Source organism: Dipodomys spectabilis, unplaced genomic scaffold, assembly GCF_019054845.1.
Source record: "Dipodomys spectabilis isolate Male_0828 unplaced genomic scaffold, ASM1905484v1 ptg000102l, whole genome shotgun sequence".
Lineage (NCBI taxonomy): Eukaryota > Metazoa > Chordata > Mammalia > Rodentia > Heteromyidae > Dipodomys > Dipodomys spectabilis.
In genome coordinates this window covers 1,405,001-1,431,594 of record NW_024870779.1, presented here as the reverse complement: position 1 = coordinate 1,431,594, position 26,594 = coordinate 1,405,001, and the positions used below count along the sequence as shown (strand labels likewise).

Genomic DNA, 26,594 nt, shown 5'->3' with positions numbered 1-26,594 from the left:
ACTACAGAGGCCACTGGTTTAATGTGTCTTTTTATTTTCTATATTCATTCCAAATGGCCTTATTAGGTTTCAGTATTAATCTCATCTAATTTTATTCCCTTTATTTTATTGGAGAATTCTTTGGTATACTCTAGAATTATTTTATAGGAAGAATGGCATCATTCTAGTCACAACTTTTATAAGTCCAGTGTTTCTATATCCCACATATAAGTGAGAGCGTATATAAACATAGTCATCTTCATGTTTTTTTCAGTTAAAATTTTACTAAAATCTGTGGCAAGCATCATTTCTAAAAACAACTTTCCTAAGAATTTTTAGTTGTTAAATTTGCTGAAATATCTAAGACATTTCTTTTAGATGGTTTCTAATGCAAACTTTTGCTTCCAACAAATCCAAGTTTTAATATTTTCAAAAAGTGGTAGACACTTTTTGACAATACTGACTTTTAACTCAGGACCTGGAGCTTGCTAGACTGGTACTCTACTTCTTTTGTGTGTGTGTGTGGGGGGGGAGGGAGTCCGGTCATGGGGCCTGAACTCTAGGCCTTGGTGCTGTCCCTCAGCTCTTCAGCTCAAGACTAGCGCTCTACCACTTGAGCCACAGCACCACTTCTCGCTTTTTTCTTTTTGCTTATGTGGTACTCAGGAATTGAACCCAGGGCCTCATGCATGCAAAGCAAGTGCTCTACCACTGAGCCACCTTCCCAGCCCTGGTACTCTACTTCTTGAACAATGTCTCCAACCCTGTTTTTTGTCAGTCATAAGGCTTGAAATTTGGGCCTGGATCTGTCCCTCAACTCTTTAGCTCAAGGCTAGTACTCTACCACTTGAGCCACAGCACCACTTCTGGTTTTCTGGTAGTTTATTGGAGATGAAAGTCTCATGGACTTTCCTGCCTAGGCTGGCTTTGAACCCCAATCCTCAGATCTCAACCTCCTGAGTGGCTAGGATTACAGGCATGAACCACCCACCCCAAGTACCAACCCTGTAATTTTGCACTGGTGTTTTGAGAAAGTTCATTGCTTCCTGCCTGGCCATGTGCATAGTCCTCAATCTGAGTACTCTAGCCCTTCCATGATTGCTGGGGTCTCACATCAAAGGGTTCAGCTTTGATCCATGGAATTGGAACTTAGGAAGTTTTCTATCTGTAACTGTGATCTTCCCAGTTTCAACCTCCCATATAGGTTCAGTTAACAAGTATGTCCCTGTGCCAAGCTATGGGATGAAAAAGAGTGTCTGGAACTTTCTTCCTGACTAGCCTTGACTCTCTGTCCTCCAAGTATCAGCTTCCCAAGTAGTTGGTCATAAGTCTGAGCCACTGGCACCAGTGATATTTAATTTTTATAGCACAAATATCACACATTCATGTATTTACCAGAAAATGCTCAGAAAGTTAATGGGAATAAAATAATGATAATGTTCTTCTGAAATGCAAGTTGATGAAGAGACGCAAAATGAAGAGGACATCATGCTTAATATTCAACACTTGAATACACTAATGAAGGATAATCATCAAGATTTAGCATGTAGTAGGTACTCAGTGATGTGTATCGAATGTCAACCAAAGAAAAGAAGGTCACATTTTATGAGAAGGATTACTGAGGACAAATCCTGAAGGCAGCGTGCTTATTGGAAAGAACATGGATTTTGGAGTTAGGAGAAGCTAGCTTACATATCAGATCTTTCCACGTTAATAAAAAATTGAGAAGTTCAATTTGTCTCCTCATTTGTAAAATGTTGACAGCATTGAGAGCAAGGGAAGGTTTCATTGGGAATGCTCACATGATGTTTCCTCCATGAAGACATAGATACACACCCATGCTGTTCCTCTTCTCTCTATCTCTCCCTTGCTCTGGCCACCACGAAGTGAGTTTCCTTTCCATTTGGCCTTGGTCTAATGAGAATTGTCTTTGATTACATAGCAGCAGAAAGTCCTGAGACTTTTCTTTCTGTTCCTTTTTTGGGGAATTGATAATGTTATTGTTTAATTCTGTCTTGAGAAGTCTTAGATCTCCCTTAATGAAGCAGATTATATCTGTGGGACAAGTGCTAGGGGATGTTTAGGGTGCTGTGTGTGTTTTCTCCTAACAATGATGGATATCATTGTCATGGAGCAAAAGTTGGAAGTAGCAAAAAGACAAGTAGCATTAGTTGGAAGATCCTCAGTGGGTTAGGGGTCTGCTCTTTTAGATTTAATTGTTCAGAGACATTTGTAAGAATTCAGCTGTTATACTGCTCAGTTATTTGGGGAGTTACATAAATGGTTGATTTGATTTTCATTCTGTATTCCATCTCTATTTGTTATTTTATAAAAAGGTTGAATCAAGTGTTCGTCCTTTTGTTCAGATTTTCAGTCATTTAATGTTCAGTGTTCCCCTTGAACAATGAGTCCTCTGACTTCTCTTGTCTAAAATGTGTCTCCTCGACTGCTTGAGAAGCCCTTTTCAATAGTTTGCTTGCAACCATTTTTGTCTCTTCAATTGTTCGTGAAACTCAATTAAGATTGTGTCTAACAGTGCACAGATTTCTGTTGTCTTAAGAGCAGATTCTACTGAAGGCCTTCTTCAGTGTGACCAGATCTTTTTTGCAACTGCTGTTTTTTTGTTTTCTCCAGCTTTATTTTCTCAGAGCTGTTGCATAGGCCCCAGCCTCTGAGTCCTGTTTGTGGTCCTTTCTGATAGGAAAAACCACCTTGAGAGTTCTATGATTCCTCCCTCAACACATACACAGCATCAGATCGTTCTGCCTTGTCCTAGCCTGAGCTATTGCCCCTGAACGCTTATAGCATGTTTCATAATAAATTCTTTTTGTCCTGTAGTAGAGTTAGCTGTTGACCTTTTTTTCTGATTTTCCTGATAATAAGAGGCCATGTGATATTTAAAATTTGAGCACCTGTTATTCTTATTCTGATGACTTTACATTGTAACATTCAGTGTGAATTTGGTTAATTAAATACAGCATTAACAGTGTGAAATAATCTGTTCTTATAAGAGACAATATATTTTGTTTACCAGTTACTTAAAAGGGACATGTTAGTTTTATTTCTTAGTGGTAAGAGGTTATGTTGCCCTTTTGCTTCTAGTTTATTTAATTTCCTAGATTGGTACTTTCTACAGTGAATGACAGATGAATGAACCATAATAATAAAGCTATGCTATACCAATTTTATCTATTTATTTATTTATTTGCTTTTTTATTTATTTTCTGCTGGCCTTTGGGGTTGGACTCTGGTCCTGGGCACTGCCCTTAAGTTTCTTTAGCTCAAGGCTAGTTCTCTATCACTTGAGTTACATCACCACTTCTGGCTTTTTTTGAGTCGTTTATTGGAGATAAAAGTTTCAAGGACTTTCCTACCTGAGCTAGTCCCAATCAACAATCCTCAGATCTCAGAGTAGTTAGGATTACTTGGGTGAGCCACTGTGCCTTGTGTTATACTGGTTTTAAAGTCATCCGTGAACATCATGAAAACCAGAGGACCTGAAAATTAACTTTATTTTCACATCATTACAATAGGAAAAGTGAATATGCATGTAGCTTCATCAGAAATAAAGTGTATGCAGAAAATGTACTTTGTGCTTTTCTTCATATTACTCAGAGAGTATCTCTTAATAATAATTGACGGAATAGCAGTTGACTAATGAGCTGTCTTTACTGTGCCTCTCTTTTCAGAATTAAGATTATTTTTCTTTTGTTCTTATATATAAGATAACAAGCTCTGCAGAGTCAAGCATATTACTTTAGGCTATATCCTAATGTTCTTACAGAATTTTCATTTGTGGCTTTACAAAGAATATTAGCAATGGAAATGTTCTGGTCTTCAGAACAAGCTTAGAATTCGTTCATGTACAGTCATGTATTTTTGACTTGGATTCTCAGTGTTCCCCCAAAGATCCCATGTTGAATACTTGTCACTAGCCTGTGACTTTACTGGAATGTATTGAGCCCTTTACAAGGTGGAGCCTGGAGGAAAGACTGTAGATCATTGGGTCAGTGTCCTGGATGTAAATACTGAAGATGCCAACTTCTTCCTCTGTTTTCTCTTGTTACCCTCTGGCCAGGTGAGGTGAGCCAATTCACACTATTCTAGATGCCCTCATTTAGATGGTTTGCTTCACCATGGGCCCACAGCTGAGGGGCCAAATGGCCACAGACTGAAATGTTATAAACTGTGAGCCCCAATAATGCTTCCTTCTTGTTGGTTGATTTATTGCTGACATTTTATCCTGGTGACAGAAAGTTAACACACATATGATGACCTATTATCTTGTCTTTCAAGCATTTACCTCCATTGTGACAAAAGATATATATTCTTAGATTCAAAACTGGCCATTTGTAGTATTTTTCTATTTGTGGGTTATCTGGCCATCTGGGTTTTCTTAAAACTATTTTAAAGTATTTTAAAATATTATTTTATTGTTATCAGTAAGGTGTTGTGCAGAGGGGTTATCATTTTATTGTGAACATCTTAAAACAGTTTTGGAAGTGTTTAGAGGAGAGGGTATTTATGGGATTCAACAGTGAAATAATCTGTTTACTTTTGAATTTTCACAAGACATTTTTGTAATGTCATTATCACATTAATTTAACAGAAATTACTTGTGTCTGATGACAATGCTAAGAATTTAGGATACATTCATTAATCTGAAACTCATATTTTTTTCATTATAATTAACCTTAAAGACAGAAGAGAGAAGTCTACAGTGACAGGCTCTGTTACTGCTCTGGCACAGAGCAGTCTTATTTGATCTAGAAGGCTAGAAAGGGCTTTTGGAAGACAAATATTTAAATTAAAATGCAAAGACTGAGTGCCTAGTTACTCAAGATTGGTGAGTTTTTGATAGGATATGGAAGCAAATATGGATATAGAAATGTTTTTCAAACTTGTCTATATAGTAAGATTACCTGAAGAGCTTGAAGAAAATTCAGTGCTTAGAGTCTATGATCAGAGTAAGTGTAGCCATTTGGAAAGTCACTGTTTAGGTGTCAGTAATATATTAAATTTGATTGAGATCACAGGGCTCTAGCATGAACAGATTGTTCAGGGTGAGACTGACTGTGCACAAATCAGCTAAAACACAAGTTTAGTGAGTAGTTTGAATAAGAGTATTGGAAAGGTAACTGATCATGTGATTAGGAAACTTCTGGGGAAGGAAACACCTGTGAATGAGGCCTGGAGGAATCGTAGAAACTTCAACAACAGTGGTTTTCCCAGTCCAAGAAAGAAGATGCAAGTTTTGGTTGTGGTATGTCCAGGGTGAAGGATAGAATTGTTTTTATGATGTTCTTGATTCATTTTCCTAAAGACTTTCATTGGCCTATGGATGAGGGTGCTGCAAAATTCATCCATAATGCATTGGATATAGGAGAGGGGCAGAATCAAAAGGCCAGGAAACCTGGTAGAAGATGACAGAATTATGAGCATGATAAAAATCACAAGCTCAAAACGGGTGGCACACACTTGTAATACTAGGTACTTGAAAAATTGAGATCAAGAGAATCCTGACTGGTCTGGGCAGAAAAGTAAATGAGACCCCATCTTGATGGAAAAAGCTGGATGTGGTGGCCCACATTTGTCATCTCAGCTGCAGCAGGAAGCAAGATCCTAGCCCAGGCAGGAAGCAAAATCCATTCTCAAAAATAACTAGTGCATTAAAAAATCAGTTGGGGTGTGGCTCAGCAATAGAGTGTCTGCCTAAGAGAAAAATGAAAGAAGCTAAGAAAAGAACGGACTTAGCTACCAGAAGGGGGAATGGAAAAATTTTAAAGTAACAGTAATAGTAACAGTACATGTTATTGAATTACATTAGTTGGATAGAAGAAAAAGAAACATCATCAAAGGGGACTCAAGTTATTGAAAATAGATGGCTTGAAGAGACAGAAAACATTTTTCTAACCACTATGTATATTCTATACATGTTGAGGGGGAAATGCATTCATTCAGTGAATCAACATTTTATGTCTTTTTGATACCAGCAAGATCCACTGTCAGACTAGTCTAGTATTGAGTGACATGTTCAATGAAAGGGAGAGAATCTCTTAAGAGTGACAGGTGGTTCTAGCACTCCACGGGGCACTGGGGGCAAGGGCAGAGTTCCCTTGCCCAGGTTATCATAATTTATGGGCAGACAACAAGTAAAGATGTCAAGAGTCTGAAAGGCATTTACAGGATGACTGGAGTGCATTTTGTCTTTTATTATAATCTTCAATTCTTGGAGGAAACTTTATCATTAGTCACCAGAAATAGATATTAAAGGGGATTTTAAAAAATATTTTGTATATCCTAAAACTGCAGGATTATTTCCTTGGAGAAGCCTAAGTTATTTGAAGATGTATGTTTAGCAGTTATCTGGGGACAGTCTGAACTGTTATTGATTCCAAAATAAAAGTGAAGGGATGAAAGGAAGATAGTATTACTCACTGCAATGATGTTGTAAGCAACATTGGAAAAATACAGTGATACCCATGATTATTTGAATTTTGTGGGATCCTCCCTCTGTTTAATAGAAAATAATTCCCTCAGTATTTGTGATTGTCAGGAAGGTTTTATTAAAAAATTATTTGATTCTAGCCTTGCACACTGAACTTTTTGATAGCTTTTTAACAAGGCCCAGATTTCATGGACTGGTTTTATTATGTCAGATGTGGAAAAAAATATAAAATCGTGGAACCAGAACCCATAAACTATGCGCTTATATATGGCAGGCTATAAAAGAAGAAATTCTCTCAGAGTAAAGACTTATCCTTAGGGATGTAGCTGAGATTTGGGGCATTCTCTAGAAATTTCCCAATTGAGATATCTGTTTAAGCATGTCTGTTATACTAAAATGAGCTTGGCTCACCTGAGGAAAATCAGGCCCTAGGGAGCCGAAACCTGCAATTGTGGATATACAACTTGTGCATTATCCGATAAGGTGGATGTAATTTACTGAAGGCAATTGGAGGGTGAAGATACTGGAAGGTGAATTAAATCTAGAAACTGTGCTTTTTCCATTATTAAATGGTAAATATATACCTAGATGATGTTTATGTTTAAAGGTTATAGCCAGCTGAAAGTAAATTATTTTTCAATACTTTCGAATTCTTGACTATACTACTATCTTCTAAACTAGCCAAAATAACCACAAGCACTTAAATATACATTTACTTATTACTATGCTTTCCAGAGTGCATATAATTTTTATCATGTTGTAATCACTCATGTTTACCCATAAATTGATTTACTCGTTATCCAATCAAAACACTGATTTTTAGAGTTCCAGCAATGAATAAGAGAAAACTACCCATTAGCCACACACAAAAATAAGAAAAGTAACATTCCCATTCAGAAGACAGACAATAACAGGCAAACCAAAGGCTGAAATGTGTGGAGCATGTTAAAATCTGTGGAAACAGGACCATGGGTTGGAGTAGGGGCTTTCTAGGGATTGGGCCAGGCTGCAAACTTGCACTGGCTGGTCACTGACTCAGGAGGAATTTGAAGTAACTCTTGAAGGGACAGTCCCCCAATTGTTCCTAAGGCAACAATCTGCTCAAGAAGTGGTATCAAGCCAGTGTGGGGAGGGAGAGAAGGGGGAGGGGAAGGGAAAGGGAGAGAAAAGAGAGAATGGGGGGGGGGGGGGTTGGGCGGGAGAGGGAGAGAGGTGATGGGTCACATCATGTAGAGAGCTTGCTCCAGTAGGTAGGATGTGTGGGACAATGAGCATCTTCTGGTGAAGATTACCTAGCAATATTTAGTTTGCTGTGAGGGCTGCTGAGGGAAAGAAGATGTAAATGGGAGAGAAAACAGGACTTGAGGGCAAGAATGGAGATTGGCCCATAGGGAGGTGCAATGACTTAGACTAAGATGGAGTAGGATAGTTAGAATGCACAAAGCCCTACTCTTGCAGTGTAGAAAATACAGTGGCAAAGATGATCCCTGGGAAGGAGGCAAAGCTGCAACTGAACTTGGAAAGATTAAGCAAGAAACAACATAAGCACATGGAGAAAAAGTAGGAAGACATTCTGGATGTCACAAAGGTGAATGTGGACATGGGTCACATGATGCACAGCCCATTTCTCTATTACCCAAAGATGTAAGTGCAGATGAAGTCAAAGCAATGGCTTCTATGGTTGGTTAGAAAAAAGTCAGACAGATTCTTTTGGAAGGAGGCTTAGTCCAGAAGAGTTTAGAGATGGGAGATGGCTTAGATTGTGGCAGGAGCTAGGTAGTTTGTCATTCCAGGTACTGAGGGTAGACACTGAATTTGATGTGTTGATGACTATAGTGATTTGATTGTTCTTATAAATCTCTCATCAGGATTGATTGCACTCACATTCTGGTGAATAGAAGTTATGCAGATGAAGTAATTGCTTCACTTCATAGAAGGTTGTGTCTTCAGAGTTTTGATGTTCTTCTAGAAGGCCATAATATTAGTATCCCTTCTCTCTGACTCTTCCTATTAGGAAATGGAAAAATATAGAATCCAAAAGTGAGATGCTTCTTAACACTATAAATTTTTTTTGCTACTAACTCACTTCGTTTAAGACATACTTTCTCTTTCTCATACTTTGCATACTTTCTCTTCAGTACCTGTAAGATAGAAGCTGGGTAGAGAATACAGAAATAAAAGAGATAAAGTCTTAGCCCTCCCCATAGAATCATGCAGTTTAATGAGAGCTAAATAACATTGTGAATTTTATCCACTAAGACTATATGGTATAAGAAAGATACTTGTGTTCAGGAGCGAAAGAAGGAGAAATGGTTAAGAAGGGAGAAAGCAGGAAAGGAAGAGAGGGAGAGAAGGAAAAGGAGTTAGAGGAGAAGGATAGGGAGAGGGATGGAAAGGTAGAGAAAGGGATAGAATTGGAAGGAGAATGGAGGGTAGAACAGGACTTTTAAACATCTATTTTGAAGGACATGCCTATCTTGGAGGATGGGAATGATTTAAGGAGCTATGAGTGTTGAGTATTTCAAACAACAAGAGAACATTGTAAAGTATAGATACAGGAATCTACTGGAAAAGACTCCAAAATTTGTGATATATAGAACATAAGAGATGTTCTGGAAAATATGGAGCACATTAATGTGTGACAGGTAGTGCCTAGCATGCTTTGTTCTGTTGGCAGTAAAGAATTTTGCAGATTTTCCAAGAGGAAATTAGAAGAGAAACTTTTTCTGAGTACATGCTGCAAGTGTCCCGGACAGTTTTGTGTTCTCTGAAGTTATTCTTTCTTGTGATCCAGGCAGAACAATTGGACAGGAGACAGGAACATCACTGCCACGGCCAGATCTGTTTTGTAATTGTTTTGGCATAGCAATAAAAAGATGTTATGATATAAATAAAGATTTTTATTTTGCTGAGGTTTTTTTTATTATTGAGGTTTAACTCATTACAAGTTCTGGGATATGGCAGGAAACTAGGCTGTCTGGGTCCCTGCTGGATTACCCATCTAAGGAGAAGGACAGAAAATACTGGTAGGAAAGGACCAGGCAGTGACATATGGCATGTTAGAGAACTGATACAGGATGATATGACAAATTGATCTGGTGGCATCTTTAGATTAGAGTGGCCAGAGAAGGCTTTTCTGAAGAAGCAACATTTTACTTATTTCTTTTTATTAAAAAAATACTTTTATCATGTTTAAGTTGCACAGACTCAAGGGAAAAACTGTAAAAAAGTATAGCAGTGGAGCTAACTGGCCACTGATGAAAGTGAACTATACAACTCGTGGGTGGAGACGGGAGGGAGGGACTGGGAGGGAATGAGGGAACAGAAGACACCGTATGAAAGGCAATGTACTCATTACTTTGCTGCTAATTGCAATCCCTCTGTACATCACCATTATTATAACAATAAAGTAAGTTTAAAAATATTTTTATCATGTTTAAGTTGTTGTACAAAGAAGTGACATTTAAAGAATGACAACCAGGAACCGGCCTTGAGGGTAGAGAGAACATAAGATGCAGAGAGAATGTTTAATGCAAAGGAAGGCCCTAAAATGGATAATAACTAAAATAAAGAAATAGAAGGACGAGGCAATGTCAGTGTTCATCAGGAGGAGGACAAGGACAAAGTTAGTTTATTCCCAAGTTTCAAACATGGAGGAGGAGGGAAGAGTCGTAGAAACTTGAATCATCTGTAAGAGGAGATTCTGATTCGTTTTGGACATAGGAAGTTTTAGATGCTGAAGCAAGTCATATTGAGATAATAGCAAGCAAAGGAGCTAGTGATTTGAGCTTAAGAAAGGTATGATATTGGAGATATAGATTGGAGAGTCACTGGCCCAATGAAATTTTTGAGGCTGTAGGCAAGGAGGACTTGAAAGAAGCTGAAATGGAGAAAAAGTCACAGCTACAATAGGAGAAAGAATGCTCCTGTTGAAGAGCTACAAGAAAGCGTGGGAAAGAAAGGAATCCAGGAAAGTACAGTTTCGGCACTGGAAATCAGGAGGAATTCTTTTTTTTTTTTATTGTGAAAATAGTGTACAGAGGGCTTACATGAGCAAGGTAATGCGTTCATTTCTTATCAAGCATTGTTGCTTCCTCCTTTGTTTCCCCTTCCCATCCCTACCCATCCCCCCTGCTCTTGCACCCCCCAGCGTTAAAGTTGTAAAGTTTATTTTTCGACATAACCACTTGTACATCTCATTGTTGCAATGGGTCCACCTGTATCCCTATTTAAATGATTTGTTTTCCCCTTCCCCTCCACAAATTATACCAACATCAAATACAGTGAAAGCAGGGGTTATACTGTGGGGGAGGGACATACAAAGCAACAAAGAAATCATCTTATAAATATGTTAGAAACATTAGCAAAAAAGAAAAACCATTTGAGTCCTTATCTTGGGGTTCATTTCACCTAACATCAACTTATCTGACCGTTTCTATACACAATGGACTTCTATGCCTCCATCAGAAAGAAAAACCTTGCCCCATTTGTTAGGAAATGGAAAGACTTGGAAAAAATTATATTAAGCGAAGTAAGCCAGGCCCAAAGAAACATAGGTCCCATGGTTTCCCTTATTTGCAATAACTAGTATATGTCTGAGACAATCAGGAGGAATTCTTTAGACAAAGAGTCTCTAGAACCAAGTTGATCTGTTTTGTGAACTTCATGCAGGCAATTTAGATAAGACAAATCATTCCATAGCTTGTATTATCATTAATTTGATCTATTCAAAGTTAAAATGGTGATGCAGATTGCCAGAATAGCTTTTACACAGCCTTTTCTTCGTTAGTGTTTCAGAACATAGTATGCAATATGATAAAAATATTCTTATTTCTCTGGAGGCGGAAGCCCATTTACTTTTAAATGAAACAGATATCAAATGGTGAAGCAGTGTTTGTAAATAGCAATTCTTGTTTGACCATCAAGTGGCATAAACATTACCTTTAAATTATTCAAATGTTATGAGTGAGAAAATTAGCATTAGAAAATCATAATACTAATGAATTATATGTAAGTGCATTTGAGCAGCTGTTGTTTGTTCTAACCATGTGATAGATAGATAGATAGATGGATAGATGGATGGATGGATGGATGGATGGATGGATGGATGGATGGATGGATAGATAGATAGATAGATGTGTACATCTATGATGGCTTTCAGTGAACATTCAGATCAATAACTATATGGAAGGGCAGATATCAAGCAACAGAACCACATAAATTTTGTTGAATTTACTTGAAATCTACTCTGATATGCTAAATGCATTTAAGATGAAACTAAAACAAATCAGAAAAATTAAATGTAGATTTTACTCATTATAGCTTTTAATTAATATCATACACCTTGTGCTTAAGCTGTAGTGCACATGTTAGTATAGATTTTTAAACTATATAATTGTGTATTAACAACATGATATTTATTGACTCCTTACTATATATAGGCCGTGCTTGAGCAATACGTGTGTATATTTATTTTATCTATTAAATGTAATGACAGAGGTGTCAGGTAAGTCCTATTACTAATTTTGAAGGATCATTCAGGCACTTAAGCTCAATTATGTTAAGAGAGATGCCTCACTAGACTTCCGGCTTACTTATCTCCCTCTTGGAAATTAAGAACTGCAGAGGATTGCAGTCTGTTCATTTCATTTTCTTTTATGGTTTTTTGGTATGATTATTCTTTATCATGTTTTGATGTTTATTTTGAAAACACAGACTCAATGCATAGGCCCTGATTACAGCTCTGGACTGCTCCCTTAAAAGGCTGGTGGTATATAGTATGTTCATTTCCATACTCCATACTATGCAAAACGAAGATTGCATCTTAAAACCTTGTCTTTCTTAATAAATACCTTATTAACAACGATTACCATCTTGCTTCTGACCATGGCCAGAGATTGTAAGCCATTAATAATATTACTGAAAATGTTTAATCCTCTTCAAGAAAGAAGTTATTTTTCCTCTGATTTTCTTTTTCATCTTATTAGGACAGATACCATAGTCATACTTGCCTACTGTCCTGTACTATTTTAGGCAGTGTTTTCCACTAAGGATGCATTGATTTCTGATGTAATTTGTAGTCATGAGTCTTCAGTGCTAAAGACAGGAGAGGAAACAGATTTGCTGTTGATTACAAAAGGTAATTTTATCAGTTATATTCGTTTTTCTAAAATATTTAAATAATTTATTCTAATAAACTTCTCTTTACTTAATCTCTTTAAACAAAGATAGACCCAATTGTTCCAATCTCTTTGGGTAACTACTGTGATTTGGTGTAAGTTATGAATGTTAAGCATGAGACAACAGGGCGCCAGTGGCTCACACATATAATCCTAGCCACTCAGGAGGCTGAGATCTAGATTGTGGTTTGTCTCCAATAAACTAGCAAAAGGCAAGAAGTGGAGCTATGGCTCAAGTGATAGAGCACTAATCTTGAACAAAAAAACCCAAGGACAGTGTCCAAGCCCAAAGTTCAAGCCCCAGGACCTGCATAAAATGAACAAATAAACGAAGGACACATCTATCATAGCCAGAAGCAAGTTACAGCAATAAGCTTTTCTGCTGATAAATATCTTCTACAATTGATACAAGTATTCAGAGAAAGGACCAGAGAGATGAGAAGACAAACAACAGGAACTCATAAACAAATGAATAAGAGGTATAATGCAAATCAGTAACTATTGATTTCACTACACACGATGTGGCTTTTCATGTCTCTGTATCAGGTAGAGACTATATTTTCATATCAGTAAATTAGGGATTAAATCTTTTTTTTTTTTTTTTTTTTTTGGGTCCGGTCATGGGGCCTGAACTCTGGGCCTGGGTGCTGTCCCTCAGCTCTTCAGCTCAAGGCTAGCGCTCTACCACTTGAGCCACAGTGCCACTTCCGGCTTGTTTTTTTTTTCTATTTGCTTATGTGGTGCTGAGGAATCGAACCCAAGGCCTCATGCATGTAAGGCAAGCGCTCTACCATTGAGCCACCTTCCCAGCCCCTAGGGATCAAATCTTACAGGATTATTCTAAATTGTTTGCTGAACATGTTTTGTAAAATAACATGAATATATATATATATATATATATATACATATATATATATATATTTCCTGTTTAAGAGGTTGACTTTACTGCTGTAAACTGTATTATATAAAACCTCCCTTTGGAGGTTGTCCTTGTGAAGTTGGTACATTCCTTACTGCATTTCTGTCTATATATTTGGCCATGTTTGAATCCCTAGTGTATGTGTAAATAGCACTTTGGAGCATATTTTAGCATGCAGCCTGAAAAGGTAGTAGTCAGTGTTGGGTCTTCTTCTCATAGCATATACATAAGCAGAAATTCTTCAAATTATTGCTTGTCATGCATAGAGAGAGAACATGGCATGGTTGTTGCTTGCCAGAGACATCCAGTGAACCATAAAAAGCTGAAACCACAAATCAGCTTTCTTGCTTGGTAGAAGTCATTTTATGAGTCTTCCTTGAAATCATTATCTCTGAAGTTTAGCCTACTTTGGTGGAAATTTTGAGCACATTAAGAAAATTGTTCACTGATTTTTGTGGAGAGCCATTTGCTTCTCATGAAAGAAAAGTAGAATAATTATAACATCATTTTTAATGTGTAGGTTGAGAAGATATCTCCACTGTTTATCCTGGCTCATAAAAGATAATGTTTGCTTAAATTGATCAGATTGTCTGACTCTTTCAGTATAAAAATTGCCTCCAGCTGTTAAATGCTTTGCTGATAGGTCATCATTTTTGCTACTACTATGCTTTTTAACTTTCTGCACCATCAACCTAAGCTTGAAATACATACATTGTCATGACAACTAAAGAGCATGTATGGGCACAGTTGTAGTGGCTATGGAAGCTTGAGCCTCTGTTTCTAGCTCTCCATCAATTAAATAGATTTGCAAATATTTAAAGTATAATCAAGCTGTCACTTTGACCATTCTTTAGTCCCATCTATTTATTATCTCACTGTCTCCGAATTTCAAAAATGTGTGATGGCCAGGTAAGAGTTTCTTTAACTTCCCCTATTGACATTGGTAGCTTTCTACATCCAGGAACATTCTCATACTCTTTCCTTCAGCTTCAGAGGAAAGTTCAGTTTCCCGTTTTGAGACTGACCCTTTCATTGTGCTCTAGACCATTTCAATCCCTGTTATTTTATCTCATATCTCCAACCTCTGATTTTCCATTGTTTATTTTTCGTTTGTATGTGATTGTTCAAGTTTCTCCAAATGTATCATACCATACCTGTCCGCAGTTATTGTTGATTTTGTGCCCTCCTGATCTAAATCCTTTGAATTGGCACATTTTGCTTTCTTTATTTTACTCCTTAGTCCATTGCTCTTTGTCTTCTTCTTCCTTGGTCAAGTGACCCAGTTGATCTAGGTGGACTACAATGGACAAAGTCACAAATGATTTTTGTTTTGTTTTAATTTAATTTTCCTGTCAAGGTAATGTACAGGGGGTTTACAGTTACATACCTAAGGTAGTGAACAAATTTTTTGTCAGATATTGTTACCCCCTCCCTTGTTTTTCTCCCATTTTCCCTCTCCTCCAATCCCCTTCCCCCAGGTTATAAAGTTCATGTCTAACATACTGTCTTGTGAGTATCACTGTTGCATTGGTTTGGCCTTTGTCCTTTGTCTCACCATTTTATTGTTTCCCTTCCTTCTTTTATTCAATGTATATAATACACACGGCACCACAGTAAATACAGTGACAACAGGGATAAACCATGGGAGATAAAAAGAAAAAAATGAAAGAAAAAAAGAAATAACTTCACTTAGTACATTAAAAACAACAAGAATAAAGTTGATAGTTTTAACAGATCATTTTTGAGCGATTCATATTGCATATTTTTTGCTTACAGTTTTCCTTAAAACTGTTCCCTTGGCTTTCATCACATTGTCTTTTTATTCTTCTTACATGTTCTTGATTGTTTCCATCTCTAATAACTGTTCTTTCTCCATTCACTTGTCAAATATGATGTTCCATAGAGTTCTTCTTTGATCTTCGGTCCTATTCACTACCCATACTCTCCCTGAGTGACAATAATTGTTTTCATACATTCAGAAACCACCTACATCCCAAGGACTTCTGACATGTACTGTGAGGCTAGACCCTCTCCAATATCCGTAGATTAGTGTATCTAAATTCTAAGTCAACATCTCTGCCTAGATTTTCTTTGGCTGCTTCATAGTTCACAAGATTGGAGATGAACCTTTTTTTCTTTTAAAAAATAATTTTATTTTATTGTACAGGTAATGTACAGAGGGGTGGTTATAGTTTCTTTCTTCCTTTTTTATTGTGAAAATACTGTACAGAGGGCAAGATAATTAGTACATTTCTTATCAAGCATTGTTGCCTCCTCCTTTGTTTCCCCTTCCCAACCCTTCCCATCTCCCACATCCCCCCAACCTGACAAAGGGGGAAACCAATACAACAGCAATACTCACAAGACACTATAATTGGAACTGAACTTTATCTTGGTAATAAGTGTATTTCTTGTCAAACATTGTTGCCCTCTCCCTCATTTTCTCTTACTTTCCCTCCCCCCAAACTCCCCGTTCCCCCGCAAATTGTAAAGTTCAGTTCCAACATAGTGTCTTGTGAGTATTGCTGTTTAATTGGTTCCCCCTTTTTCCTTTGTCTCACCATTTGTTATTCACCTTCTCCTCCCCAAATCAGACAGATGTGTCTACAAGACAAAATAAAAACAAAATAAAATAAAATAAAAAACAAAATCAGTGATAACAGGGGATAAACCAAAGGGAAAAAAAGAAAGAAAAAGAAATAACTTCACCCAGTACATAAAAAACAACAACAAAAGGAAAAAAATCTCTTGTTTCCATATCTTGTAGTTCATTTCAATTAGCATAATTTTATATGGTCATCTATACATTGCTATTGAGCTATTATGATCCTCTGCTAAGACTCTCCTAGACATATACTAATTACAAATGAGGGAAACCATGGGGCCTATGTTTCTTTGGGTCTGGCTTATTTCACTTACTTAGAATCTCTCTTATACCAGTTCTTGTCTGTATTTTTTCACTGTGGTTGGTACCTACTCCTCCAGTTCAGAAAGGAATGCAGATATCCCTTTAGTAAACTGACTCCCACCTTGTATTTGGATATTTTCTGTTTATTTCTCTGGTGAATCACTTCCTTTCCCTTTCATGACGCATTCTTGGTTCATCTATCTCATCCCATGACATTAGCACTGTAGAGCAATGTTTAGTTAATCTCTCTAACTTTCATCATACTCCCAATTCGGCCATTCCTTTATCAACAAAGTATTCTAAGTTCTTTTTACTTCCCTGCCTTATTCTTTTTCCACACCTCATTTGTGTTCCCATTATTGGGAGAAATATTTTTTACGCTTGCATTCTTGAATGGATATATGTGTTTTAGAATCATCAGTGAGAGCTTTTCAATCCATCTCAATTTGGCTTGTACATTTTACTGATAATCATTTTAATATAATCACCACCTCTTTCCTTTTTCATGTTTACGATGATATCCTCTCTATCAAAGATAGACTAGATTTAGATTTGGTGGCATATGCACACAGATAAGGGATATAGATATTATTGCCGTAGATTTATATTTGCATCAGGTATTTTTGTATACATTTAATTTTTCCAAAAAAGATTTTCATTATTCAAGTTTGAAATTCACCCTGTCCCCTATTGACTAAATTCTAAAATTGTTGGTTTGTTAATGTACCTTTTATAATCTTTTGTTGTCTGTACCTGCAGATTTCCTCATCTTAAACTCTTGCCTTATAGTTTCTATGGAAGCAGCATCAAACTATGTGAGTCCTTACATACACATTGCTATTTTTTTTCTTGTTACACCTGATTTTGTACTTAATCCTTTGCTCTATAGAATTCTTATTCCTTCTTCAATTCCAGCTTTAACTTTGAACTCCTGTTTATGCTTTAAAAGTATTTCTGTGTTACTTCTTCATGGTTAGGCTTATCTAACAAGGCAGTGCTTTTCAGTGCTCCTGTTTTCATAGTGCCCTAAGCAAATCTCTATTTCTGAGTGCCTTATGTTGCTCTGCAGTCAAGTATTAGAGTGTATATCAGATTGTCAACCTCCTCCAGATCTTCTGGCTTTCTCCCCTGTATCTTTCAAGTATAGTATGGAGTTAAATGAGAGGCAGTGATTGGAAAACACATGGCAAATCAATTGCTTTAGAACAGTAAAGCTAGATCTTTTTCTATGTCAGGCTAAACTATAATCTTCTCCATTTGCACAGCTTTTACACCACTGCTTATTAAATGTTTACTAAAAATTTACATTTTTTGTTTAGTATTTTCAGCTAAAAAAATCAATGTCTAGGTGTTTGTATCAGGTCTTGGTCTTGAACTCAGGGCCTTTCCATTGTCCCTGAGCTTTATGTGCTCAAGGCTATCATTTTACCACTTGAGCAAATTTTGTTTCTGGCTTTTTGGTGGTTAATTAGAGATAAGATTCTCACTGACTTTCCTTCCTGGCCTGGCTTTTAAACCATGATCCTCAGATCTCAGCCTCCTCAGTAGCTCAGATTACAGGCATGAACCACTAGCACCCATCTGAGTGTCTGGTTTTTATGATGAAATTTTAGCTTCAGGAAGATAATAATTCTATTTCCTTCTGTTTCAGGAAAGCTGCCATCTCAGGAACCTCTAAGTTCTGAAAGTACATTGACTTTGATGGATGATTCTGGGTGTGATTTATCAAATGAGCAAAGAACTGAACCTTTAGAGCCATCCTTGGATTCTACAGAGAGTTGTATCTCTCTGCCCTTTCTACCATTGCCTCTTGTGAAAAAGCCTCATACTACTCCAGAAAATCCTCTGTCTTCTCACATGCAGTTCTTGCAACATCTGCTTGAACTTAAGAAATTCATGGAATCGGGTACCCTGAAAACAGACTTAACTCATTTTGAAAAAGACTCTTCCACCATCTCAGATTCTGTTTTGCAGTTGCTAGATGGTTTGATCACTTTTTACCATAATCCCAGACTTCCTTTTTCAAACTTTTGGACAGAAGCTGTTGGTACTCTGGCTCAACTGGCAAGCGATTGCAATTTGTCTAATCTTATAGTTAAAAAGTGTTATAAGAAGTTGGAAGAATTCAAGAAAACCCTACTACAGGCTATTTTAGAGACCAGCAATATAAATCGGGTAAGTAATACCAGCTTATGTATTCATGCTTTCTCAGTAATTTAATGAACATTTTCTTTTAGACATTAGTCTATTGTTGTTCTTTAGCCTTGTGGCTCAGTCTACTCTGGCCATGTTCTGTATCTGTTTGTAGTTTTCCACCTCTGACCTCTCATTACTGGTTAGAGTATACAGTTTTTTCCATGATACCTTTGCTCCAGGCATAATGCTTCCATATGTGTAACTAATTTTCCTCTTTTTTTTTAAACCAGCATCTTCAAGATCTTCTTTTGTTTGCCTTTACTTATATTTTCTGTTACTAAATAACCTCAATTTGTCTCAGAATATCTAACAATTCAGGTTTTTCTAACTATAATGTTTTGACTGTCAACATCTTGTGATGTTTACTTGTACTGTATTGAATTTGACTAGTAGGTCCCTAAAGGTCAAAGAATATGAGTATCTGCATTTGACCTTTCCTTCATGTGCTAGGCAGTTTTCCACTGCTTTGACAAAATAACTGAGGCAATCAACTCAAAACTTAAATGATTTCAGAGGTTTCAGCATATGATCATATGATGACCTTGCCTTTGGGAGTATGGCAAAGGAAAACCTAGGCAGAGATATGTGGCAGGGCAAAAAGCTGTTTCTCTCAAGAAGTCTGCAGCACAAAGGAGAGAAGCAATGTAGTTTCCCCATATCCCTTTCAAGAGTATGCTCCCAGTGACACAGCTTCCATCCACAAGGTCCTGTTTTCTAGAGATTCCATTATCTCTCTATAGGCCACAGGATGGCAATGAAATATTTAGCATTATGAGCCTTTGAGAGCATTCCATATGTAAGCTATAATACTTTCTAAGTAGCACAATGCTTCATGAACATGGTTAATAAAACATAATAGAATATAGTGTCTGAGGAACACATACTGTAAGGTATTTTTTTGTTGTTGGGCTTTTCCTTTTTTAACACAAATTTAGCTAACTCAGGGATTCTTTGTAAACAAGAGATATGGAGGGAATGTGAACTTGTTTTGTTACTTGATTTGAGACCTAATGGAATTTCTTTTACATATTACTTTCCATCTTTTTATTGTCAGATCCTTTATTTGGAAAACCAAAATTTCTTTCCATTTTATTTTATTTATTTATTTTTTTTTTTATTTTTTTAAATAAGTTTTTTTATTGTGAAAATATTGTACAGAGGGGTTCTTTCCATTTTATTACTTTTTTATTTTTTAAATTTTATTTTACTGTAAAAACACCATACAGGGGGTTACAATTACATGAATAAGGTAATGAGTACATTTCTTGTCAAACATTGTTGCCCCCTCCTTTGTTTTTCTCCTACTATTCCTTACCTCTTCCACTCTCTCCCACTCCCTCCATCCCCCGGCCCCCACAGAAGTTGTAAACTTTTTTCCAACATAGTGTCTTGCATCATTTGTACAATGGGTCATTCTGTGTCCTTGTTTCAGCGTTTTGTTATTCTCCTTTCCCTCCCCAAATTAGATAAATATATATACAAGATGCAGGGTACCAAAATCGACAGAGGATATACTATAGGGGGAAGAACATACAAAAGAAACAAAAAAATTACATAGTAAATTACAAACAACAATGACAAAGAAAACCTCTTGTTTCCACATCTTGAGGTTCATTTCGTTTAGCATCATGTTATATGGTCATATGGACATAGCTTTTGAGCTTTTCTGCTCATCTAGTAAGATTATCCTAGACAAATACTAATTATTACAAATAAGGGAAATCATGGGAGCTATATTTCTTTGGATTTGGCTTAATACGATTTTCCATTTTAATATTTTTACTTTCAAATCCACAGAGTAGCCTATGAGGTCTAACTTACTATTTATTCTATTGTGGGATAAAAGTTTTTGGGTTTTGTTTCTTTGGGCATTTTCTTATTGCTTCTCTGTAATATCATGATGTTATGCTCAGCTTTTATACTTAGAGATGGTTTGCATTTTCAGAACTCTGATAAAATTTGAGCTGATGGAGTAATGATTGAATATATATATATATACATATATACACACACACACACACACACACACACACACATATATATATATATATATATATATATATATATATATGTTATTTCCATCTCTATTAAGGTATGATGGAATCAATACCTTAGAAAAAGTGTTAATTATGCTGTTGACATTTGAAAAAGATATAACATTTTCTGCCCAGGAATCTAAAATCTTTTTCTGATGGACATAGTCAATCAGGAATTCAGTATCAGATTTTCTGTCATTGTATTTCAGCTTAGGTCTAATTTGTTTTCTGTTGCTGTAATAATACTTCAGAGAAAGGAATTTATAAAGAAAAAAGTTTTATCTAGCTCCCAATTGTAGAGACTGATAGATACAACACAGCACTAGGATCTGTTTTACCTCTGGCAAAGCCCTTCCCACTGATATAGAACATCACCTGGAGAAAGCTGTTGGCTCTGATCTCTCTTCCTTTGCTCATTAGGCATTATTGCCATTATAAGGTCCTTTCCCTCATGCCTTCATCTAACATAGGAATATGGGGATTAGGCTTTCACTTTTTTTTTTTTTTGGTCAGTTGTGGAGCCTGAACTCTGGGCCTGGGCGCTGTCCCTCAGCTCTTTAACTCAAGGCTAGCACTCTACCACTTGAGCCACAGCGCTACTTCCAGCTTTTTCTGCCTATGTGGTGCTGAGGAATTGAACCCAGGGCCACAGGCATGCAAGGCAAGCACACTACCACCAAGCTGCCTTCCCAGCCCAGGAAGGATTAGGCTTTCAACACATAAACTTTTGAGTAACACATTCAAACCCGGCAAATATACAACCTGGCTCTTAACTATCACAGTGGAAATCAAATAACTAATATGGCTTAATTCTTTTGGTATATTTTTCATTTTCTCTTTTAAAATTACATTAAACATTATTGACATTTTTATTCCTTACTAGAGTCTCCAGCTGACTATGTTTCTTTTAGTCTAATCATTCCCTCATATAAGGTTTGGAGCATGGTATGATTTATGCTCACTCAAAAGTATTCTTGAGAATTGTGTGGACATAAGAGAAGAGCAAGCTTGTAAAAGAATTTCATATGATGATACAGATGGTTCAGAAGTGATTATTTGTGATATTGTTTGCTGTTGTGACAACCATTACTGAATAGTTGGTCAACATAACGAAGTGAATCAATAGCTTTATGGAAGTGGTAATTACTGCATTCAGAAAAGCATAATTATAATATTTTTCACTACATTTGCATAATGGATATTAATTTATAAATAGGTGCTAATTTATAAATACATTTTAATGACATTCTCTTGTTTCTTTCCCCTTCAAAGAAAAAGCATCATATTGTTGTAATTTTATAACTATCATCATTATTCACATTATTATTGTCCAGATACATTCATAAATGTTGATTCATTATTGAAAAAATTGGCACTTATTCTTTACAAATGCTTTTCTGTCTCTTTAGCTTATCTTTGATAAAAGCACGTCCTTACAAAAGAATATATTCTGACATGAAATACATTATAACTGTTATTATGACTTTCTTATTGGGACTATGCTTGATAGAGCAAAACAAAGTATTACCATTTAGAAAAAAAGATTACTTCTAAGAATCTTATTTTCATAGATTGAAAGGGCTTAATCAAATTGTATGGCTTAAAAACTTGAGCCCTGCTCTTGATTTCATTGAAGTGAATTTATATATGATCAATATGGTAGGAAAATATGTGGTATGAACACTTAAATATTCTGACAGAGGGATTTGTCATATTTATTATTCATGTAAAAACACTAAATAGAATAAGTCTTCAAGAACATGTTCTCAATAAGTTCGATATTAAAATATTCTGATTATAACTTCATTTAAAAAAATTATCAGTAGAAACATAATAAGTTTCAGAAACTGTATTAGATGTTACGACTATGTGTATTGCAAGAATTGGCTATTGAAATGAGGTGCCCTGGGAATTCTTTAATATTTGTTTAGTTAAAATTATTTATTAGTATAGCTGGGAAAATATATGATTTATACTTTTATAAGTTTTGGTAAATATTTTTGCTATTTTAGGAACATTATATTTACCGAAAAATAATTTTACATTGTTAGTGAGTCTTACATTTGTTTTATATTTTCAATAAAACCATTAGTGTGGGACTAGAAGAATTAATCTACAATGAAGTGTTTTAAAAATTAATGTCTTGAATCCATATACCTAACAGGAATCAGCACAAGGCTACCTCTAGTGCTCTGGGAAGCCATCTTAACTTGGGGGTGGAGCGCTCTTGTGTTCACAGACCCCAGTATGTCCTGTTTAATATTTTTTTCCCTCAGAATTCTTTTTTTTTTTTTTTTTGGTCCGGTTGTGGGGCCTGAACTCTGGGCCTGAGCACTGTTCCTCAGCTCTTCAGCTCAAGGCTACTGCCCTACCACTTGAGCCACAGCGCCACTTCCGGCTTTTTTCTTTTTGCTTATGTGGTGCTGAGGAATCGAACCCAGGGCCTCAGGCATGCAAGGCAAGCGCTCTACCACTGAGCCAACTTCCCAGCCCTCCCTCAGAATTCTTGTATTTTCAAACTTCAAACTATGTTCCCTTCCATGACTGGAATCCACTAATTGTAGAATAGGCCACCATAGGATATCAAGTTCAGCACCAAAATGGTTGAGATTATACTTAGATTTTTCAAGAGTAGTTTTGCTTCAAAATGTTTGTTTTTAAGAGGTGTCAATGATAATATGTATTAAGGTACATATCAAAATCTTTATCATTGAGATTTTAAACATTTAGTAGCTAAGTCTTAGATTTATAATAGTGAATTATTAGAAAACTTCCTCCTCCAATTTTTTTATCCTTTTAGCCATAAAACAGTTCTTAGACATATTAATTGCAGAATAGCATTATAATAAGTTACGTCAATGTAGACAAAAAATTAAAGAATTTTGTTTGTATGGAGTCAGAATAAAGATCCCTTCAAACATTTTCACATTCAAATCCCTGAAACCTGTGAATATGTAGTATGTTACATGATGGGAATGTGAGGTTGTTAATTATATGCCCATCTTAGACCATCTTTCTAAATGAAGAGAAAGGAAGGGGACACAAAGCAAAGAATGAAGCATCAAGCCTCTAGAAGGATGATCTTGACCTTTTGTTCTTTTAAATATTTATATTTTATTTACTTTTTCAATAATTATGTGAGGAGCACCTATAATAAAGCTGGTATTGTCTTCAGTTCTGGGGCTATGGTAGAGAACAAAGCAGACAAAGCCCTTGCTATAAAGCAGCCTTCATTCTTGTGGATAAATGTGAACAATTAAACATATTATGTATACCAAATAGCAGTAAGTCTATGGGGAGAAACATGGAACAGGTCAGGGAGCAAAGAAACTTCTAGTGCACATGCATTGATAGTAGCCATCCTATATGGGGTCTACAGGGAAACCCTTTTTAGGAGATCAAAAGAAGTAAGGATCAAGCCTATAGGTTTGTTTAATTTCAGTTTTTATGTTCTTGAGACAGAGTTTCACTATGTCACATAGGCATATATGGAACTCATTATGTAACTTGAACTGGCTTTGGATTTGTAATCTGCTTCAACCTAGAGTGTCTTAAAAATGTTTTGGGTATTAATCTCTTCCCAGATAAATAGTTTGAAAATGTTTCTTCCAATATTGTCTTTTATCTGTTGATGGTGATCTTTGCTATACAGAAGCTTTTTAGTTCAATGAAGTACTTGCTTTTATTTCTTGTAACTTGGGTGTCATATCTGAAAGATCATTGCCTATACTCATATTTTCTCAATTTCTTCTCATATTTTCTGCTAGTAGATCTATGGGTTCAGGTCTTACATTTAAATATTTCGTGTTTAATTTTTTTGACTGATTTTCATGTACTTTTTTTTTTTTTTTTGGTTGGAGCTTGAACTCTGGGCCTGGGCGCTGTCCCTGCACTCTTCAGCTCAAGGCAAGCGCTCTACCACTTGAGCCACAGCACCACTTCTGGTTTCCTAGTGGTTTCTTAGAGATAAGAGTCTCACAGCCTTTCCTGCCTGGGCTGGCTTTGAATTGTGATCCTCAGATCTCAGCCTCCTGAGTAACTAGGACTAGAGGCGTGAGCCACTGTCGCCCGGCATACATTGAGTTTTATGTATGAATGATTCATTTCATTCATTTTAGACATTTTATTCACATATATTAGTTGTTTGAGGGGTTTCATTGTGACATTTCCATGCATACTCACAGTGTACATTGTTTGAACTCATCTCCTTTATCACCTTCCCATATTCTCCCTTCCCCTTTCTTTCTTTCTTTTTTTTTGGGGGTCCAGTAGTGTGGCCTGAACTCTAGGCCTGGGCACTGTCCCTCAGCTCTTCAGCTCAAGGCTAGTGCTCTACCACTTGAGCCACAGCGCCACTTCCGGCTTTTTTCTTTTTGCTTATGTGGTGCTGAGGAATCGAACCCAGGGTCTCAGGCATGCAAGGCAAGTACTCTACCACTGAGCCACCTTCCCAGCCCCTCCCTTCCCCTTTCTTAAAACAATCTTTTCAACAAATCTCAATATTCTATTTTCACATGAGTATGAATTACTTCAACCAAATTAGCACTTATTCATTCTTTACCCTCCCACTCCTTCTAGCACACATCCAAGAAGACATACTCATGTCATTCCAGTTTTAGATAGATATATGATAGTTTATCCACTATTGATGTTCCTCTTTCATCTCTTCTCTTCCTTCCCCCTAATACCCTCAAACAGTCCCACATTGTAAACCTGTTCTCTTTTATCTCTGAATCTATCTCACTATCTCTCTCTCTATATGATACATTGTTAATGTAATAAATATGAAATATGTATGTATAAAATTATATTAAATGTGTGTATAAAATATATAATCATGTGTGTATTTGTGTATCTATATATCTGTGCATCTTTAAGGTTTAACTTGCACATATGAGAGAAAACTATGTGACCTTTTCCTTTCTGAACCTGATTTTTACTTAACATGTTGATACACAGGTCTATGCTTTGCCTGAGAATAAGCTAATTATGGGTGAATAGTACTCCATGTGTGTGTATACACACACACACACACGCACACTCACACACACACATACACTTCATATTTTTAATTGATTCATCAGTTGTAGGGTATCTGAGCTGCCAACATAGCTTCATTATTATGGATAGTGCTGAAATATACATGAGTATAGAAGTGTATCTATTATATTCTGACTCACAGTCCTTCAGATACACATCTGAGAACAGTGTCTCTGGATCCTATGGGGGTTCTGATTGCAGTTTTTTGATAAACCACCGTACTGTTTTCCATAGTGTTTATAATAACTTCCATTCTCACCAAAAGTGTTTGAAGGTTTCCTCCTTAATGCATCTTCTCCAGCATTTGTTGTTTATGTGCTTGTTTATGGCCATTCTGGGAGATTACATATCAATATCAAATACTGTAAATTGCAAAGAAAAACATGTAAGATATCAGAAGGTAGAAACATCGATGTCATTAATGTACAAAGTCAATATTATGAAAACTGATGTATTACCAAAAGCAATTTGTATGTTTAATACAATCCCTATCAAAATTCAAGTGTCTTCATTATTTGAACTGAAACACAAAATACCAAAAAAAAAAAAATGCCCAAGCATGTGTGTAAAAGAAAAGAGCATTCCTGGAGATAAGAAATTACCTGATTTAAAACTGACAAAAACTATTTAAAACTATGATAAAAACAGCATCTTACTGGCACAAAAAAAGACAGGTAGATAAATGGAATAGAATCGAAGCTCTAGAAATAACCATAGTTATAACTAGTTGGTTTCTTTGATACAGGCACAAAAAAACATACTTTGGAGAAGATAGTTTGTCAAGCTATACTGCTAGACAACTGAGTATCCACATGTGCAAGACTGAAACTAGGTACCATTCTTTCACTTGACACTAATATCAAATTAAAGTAGATCAAAGGATTTAATC

At 36.2% G+C, this 26,594-nt stretch overlaps 1 protein-coding gene across 1 annotated transcript in view; it reads left to right on the top strand.

Moving 5' to 3' along the window:
* Positions 1 to 26,594, top strand: part of Mei4 (meiotic double-stranded break formation protein 4) — a 141,131-nt gene that overhangs the window by 14,672 nt on the left and 99,865 nt on the right. Inside the window, exon 2 of the mRNA XM_042687121.1 lies at positions 18,085 to 18,608. Within this exon, the coding sequence (XP_042543055.1) occupies positions 18,085 to 18,608 (524 nt within the window). The remainder of the gene's footprint in view (positions 1 to 18,084; positions 18,609 to 26,594) is intronic.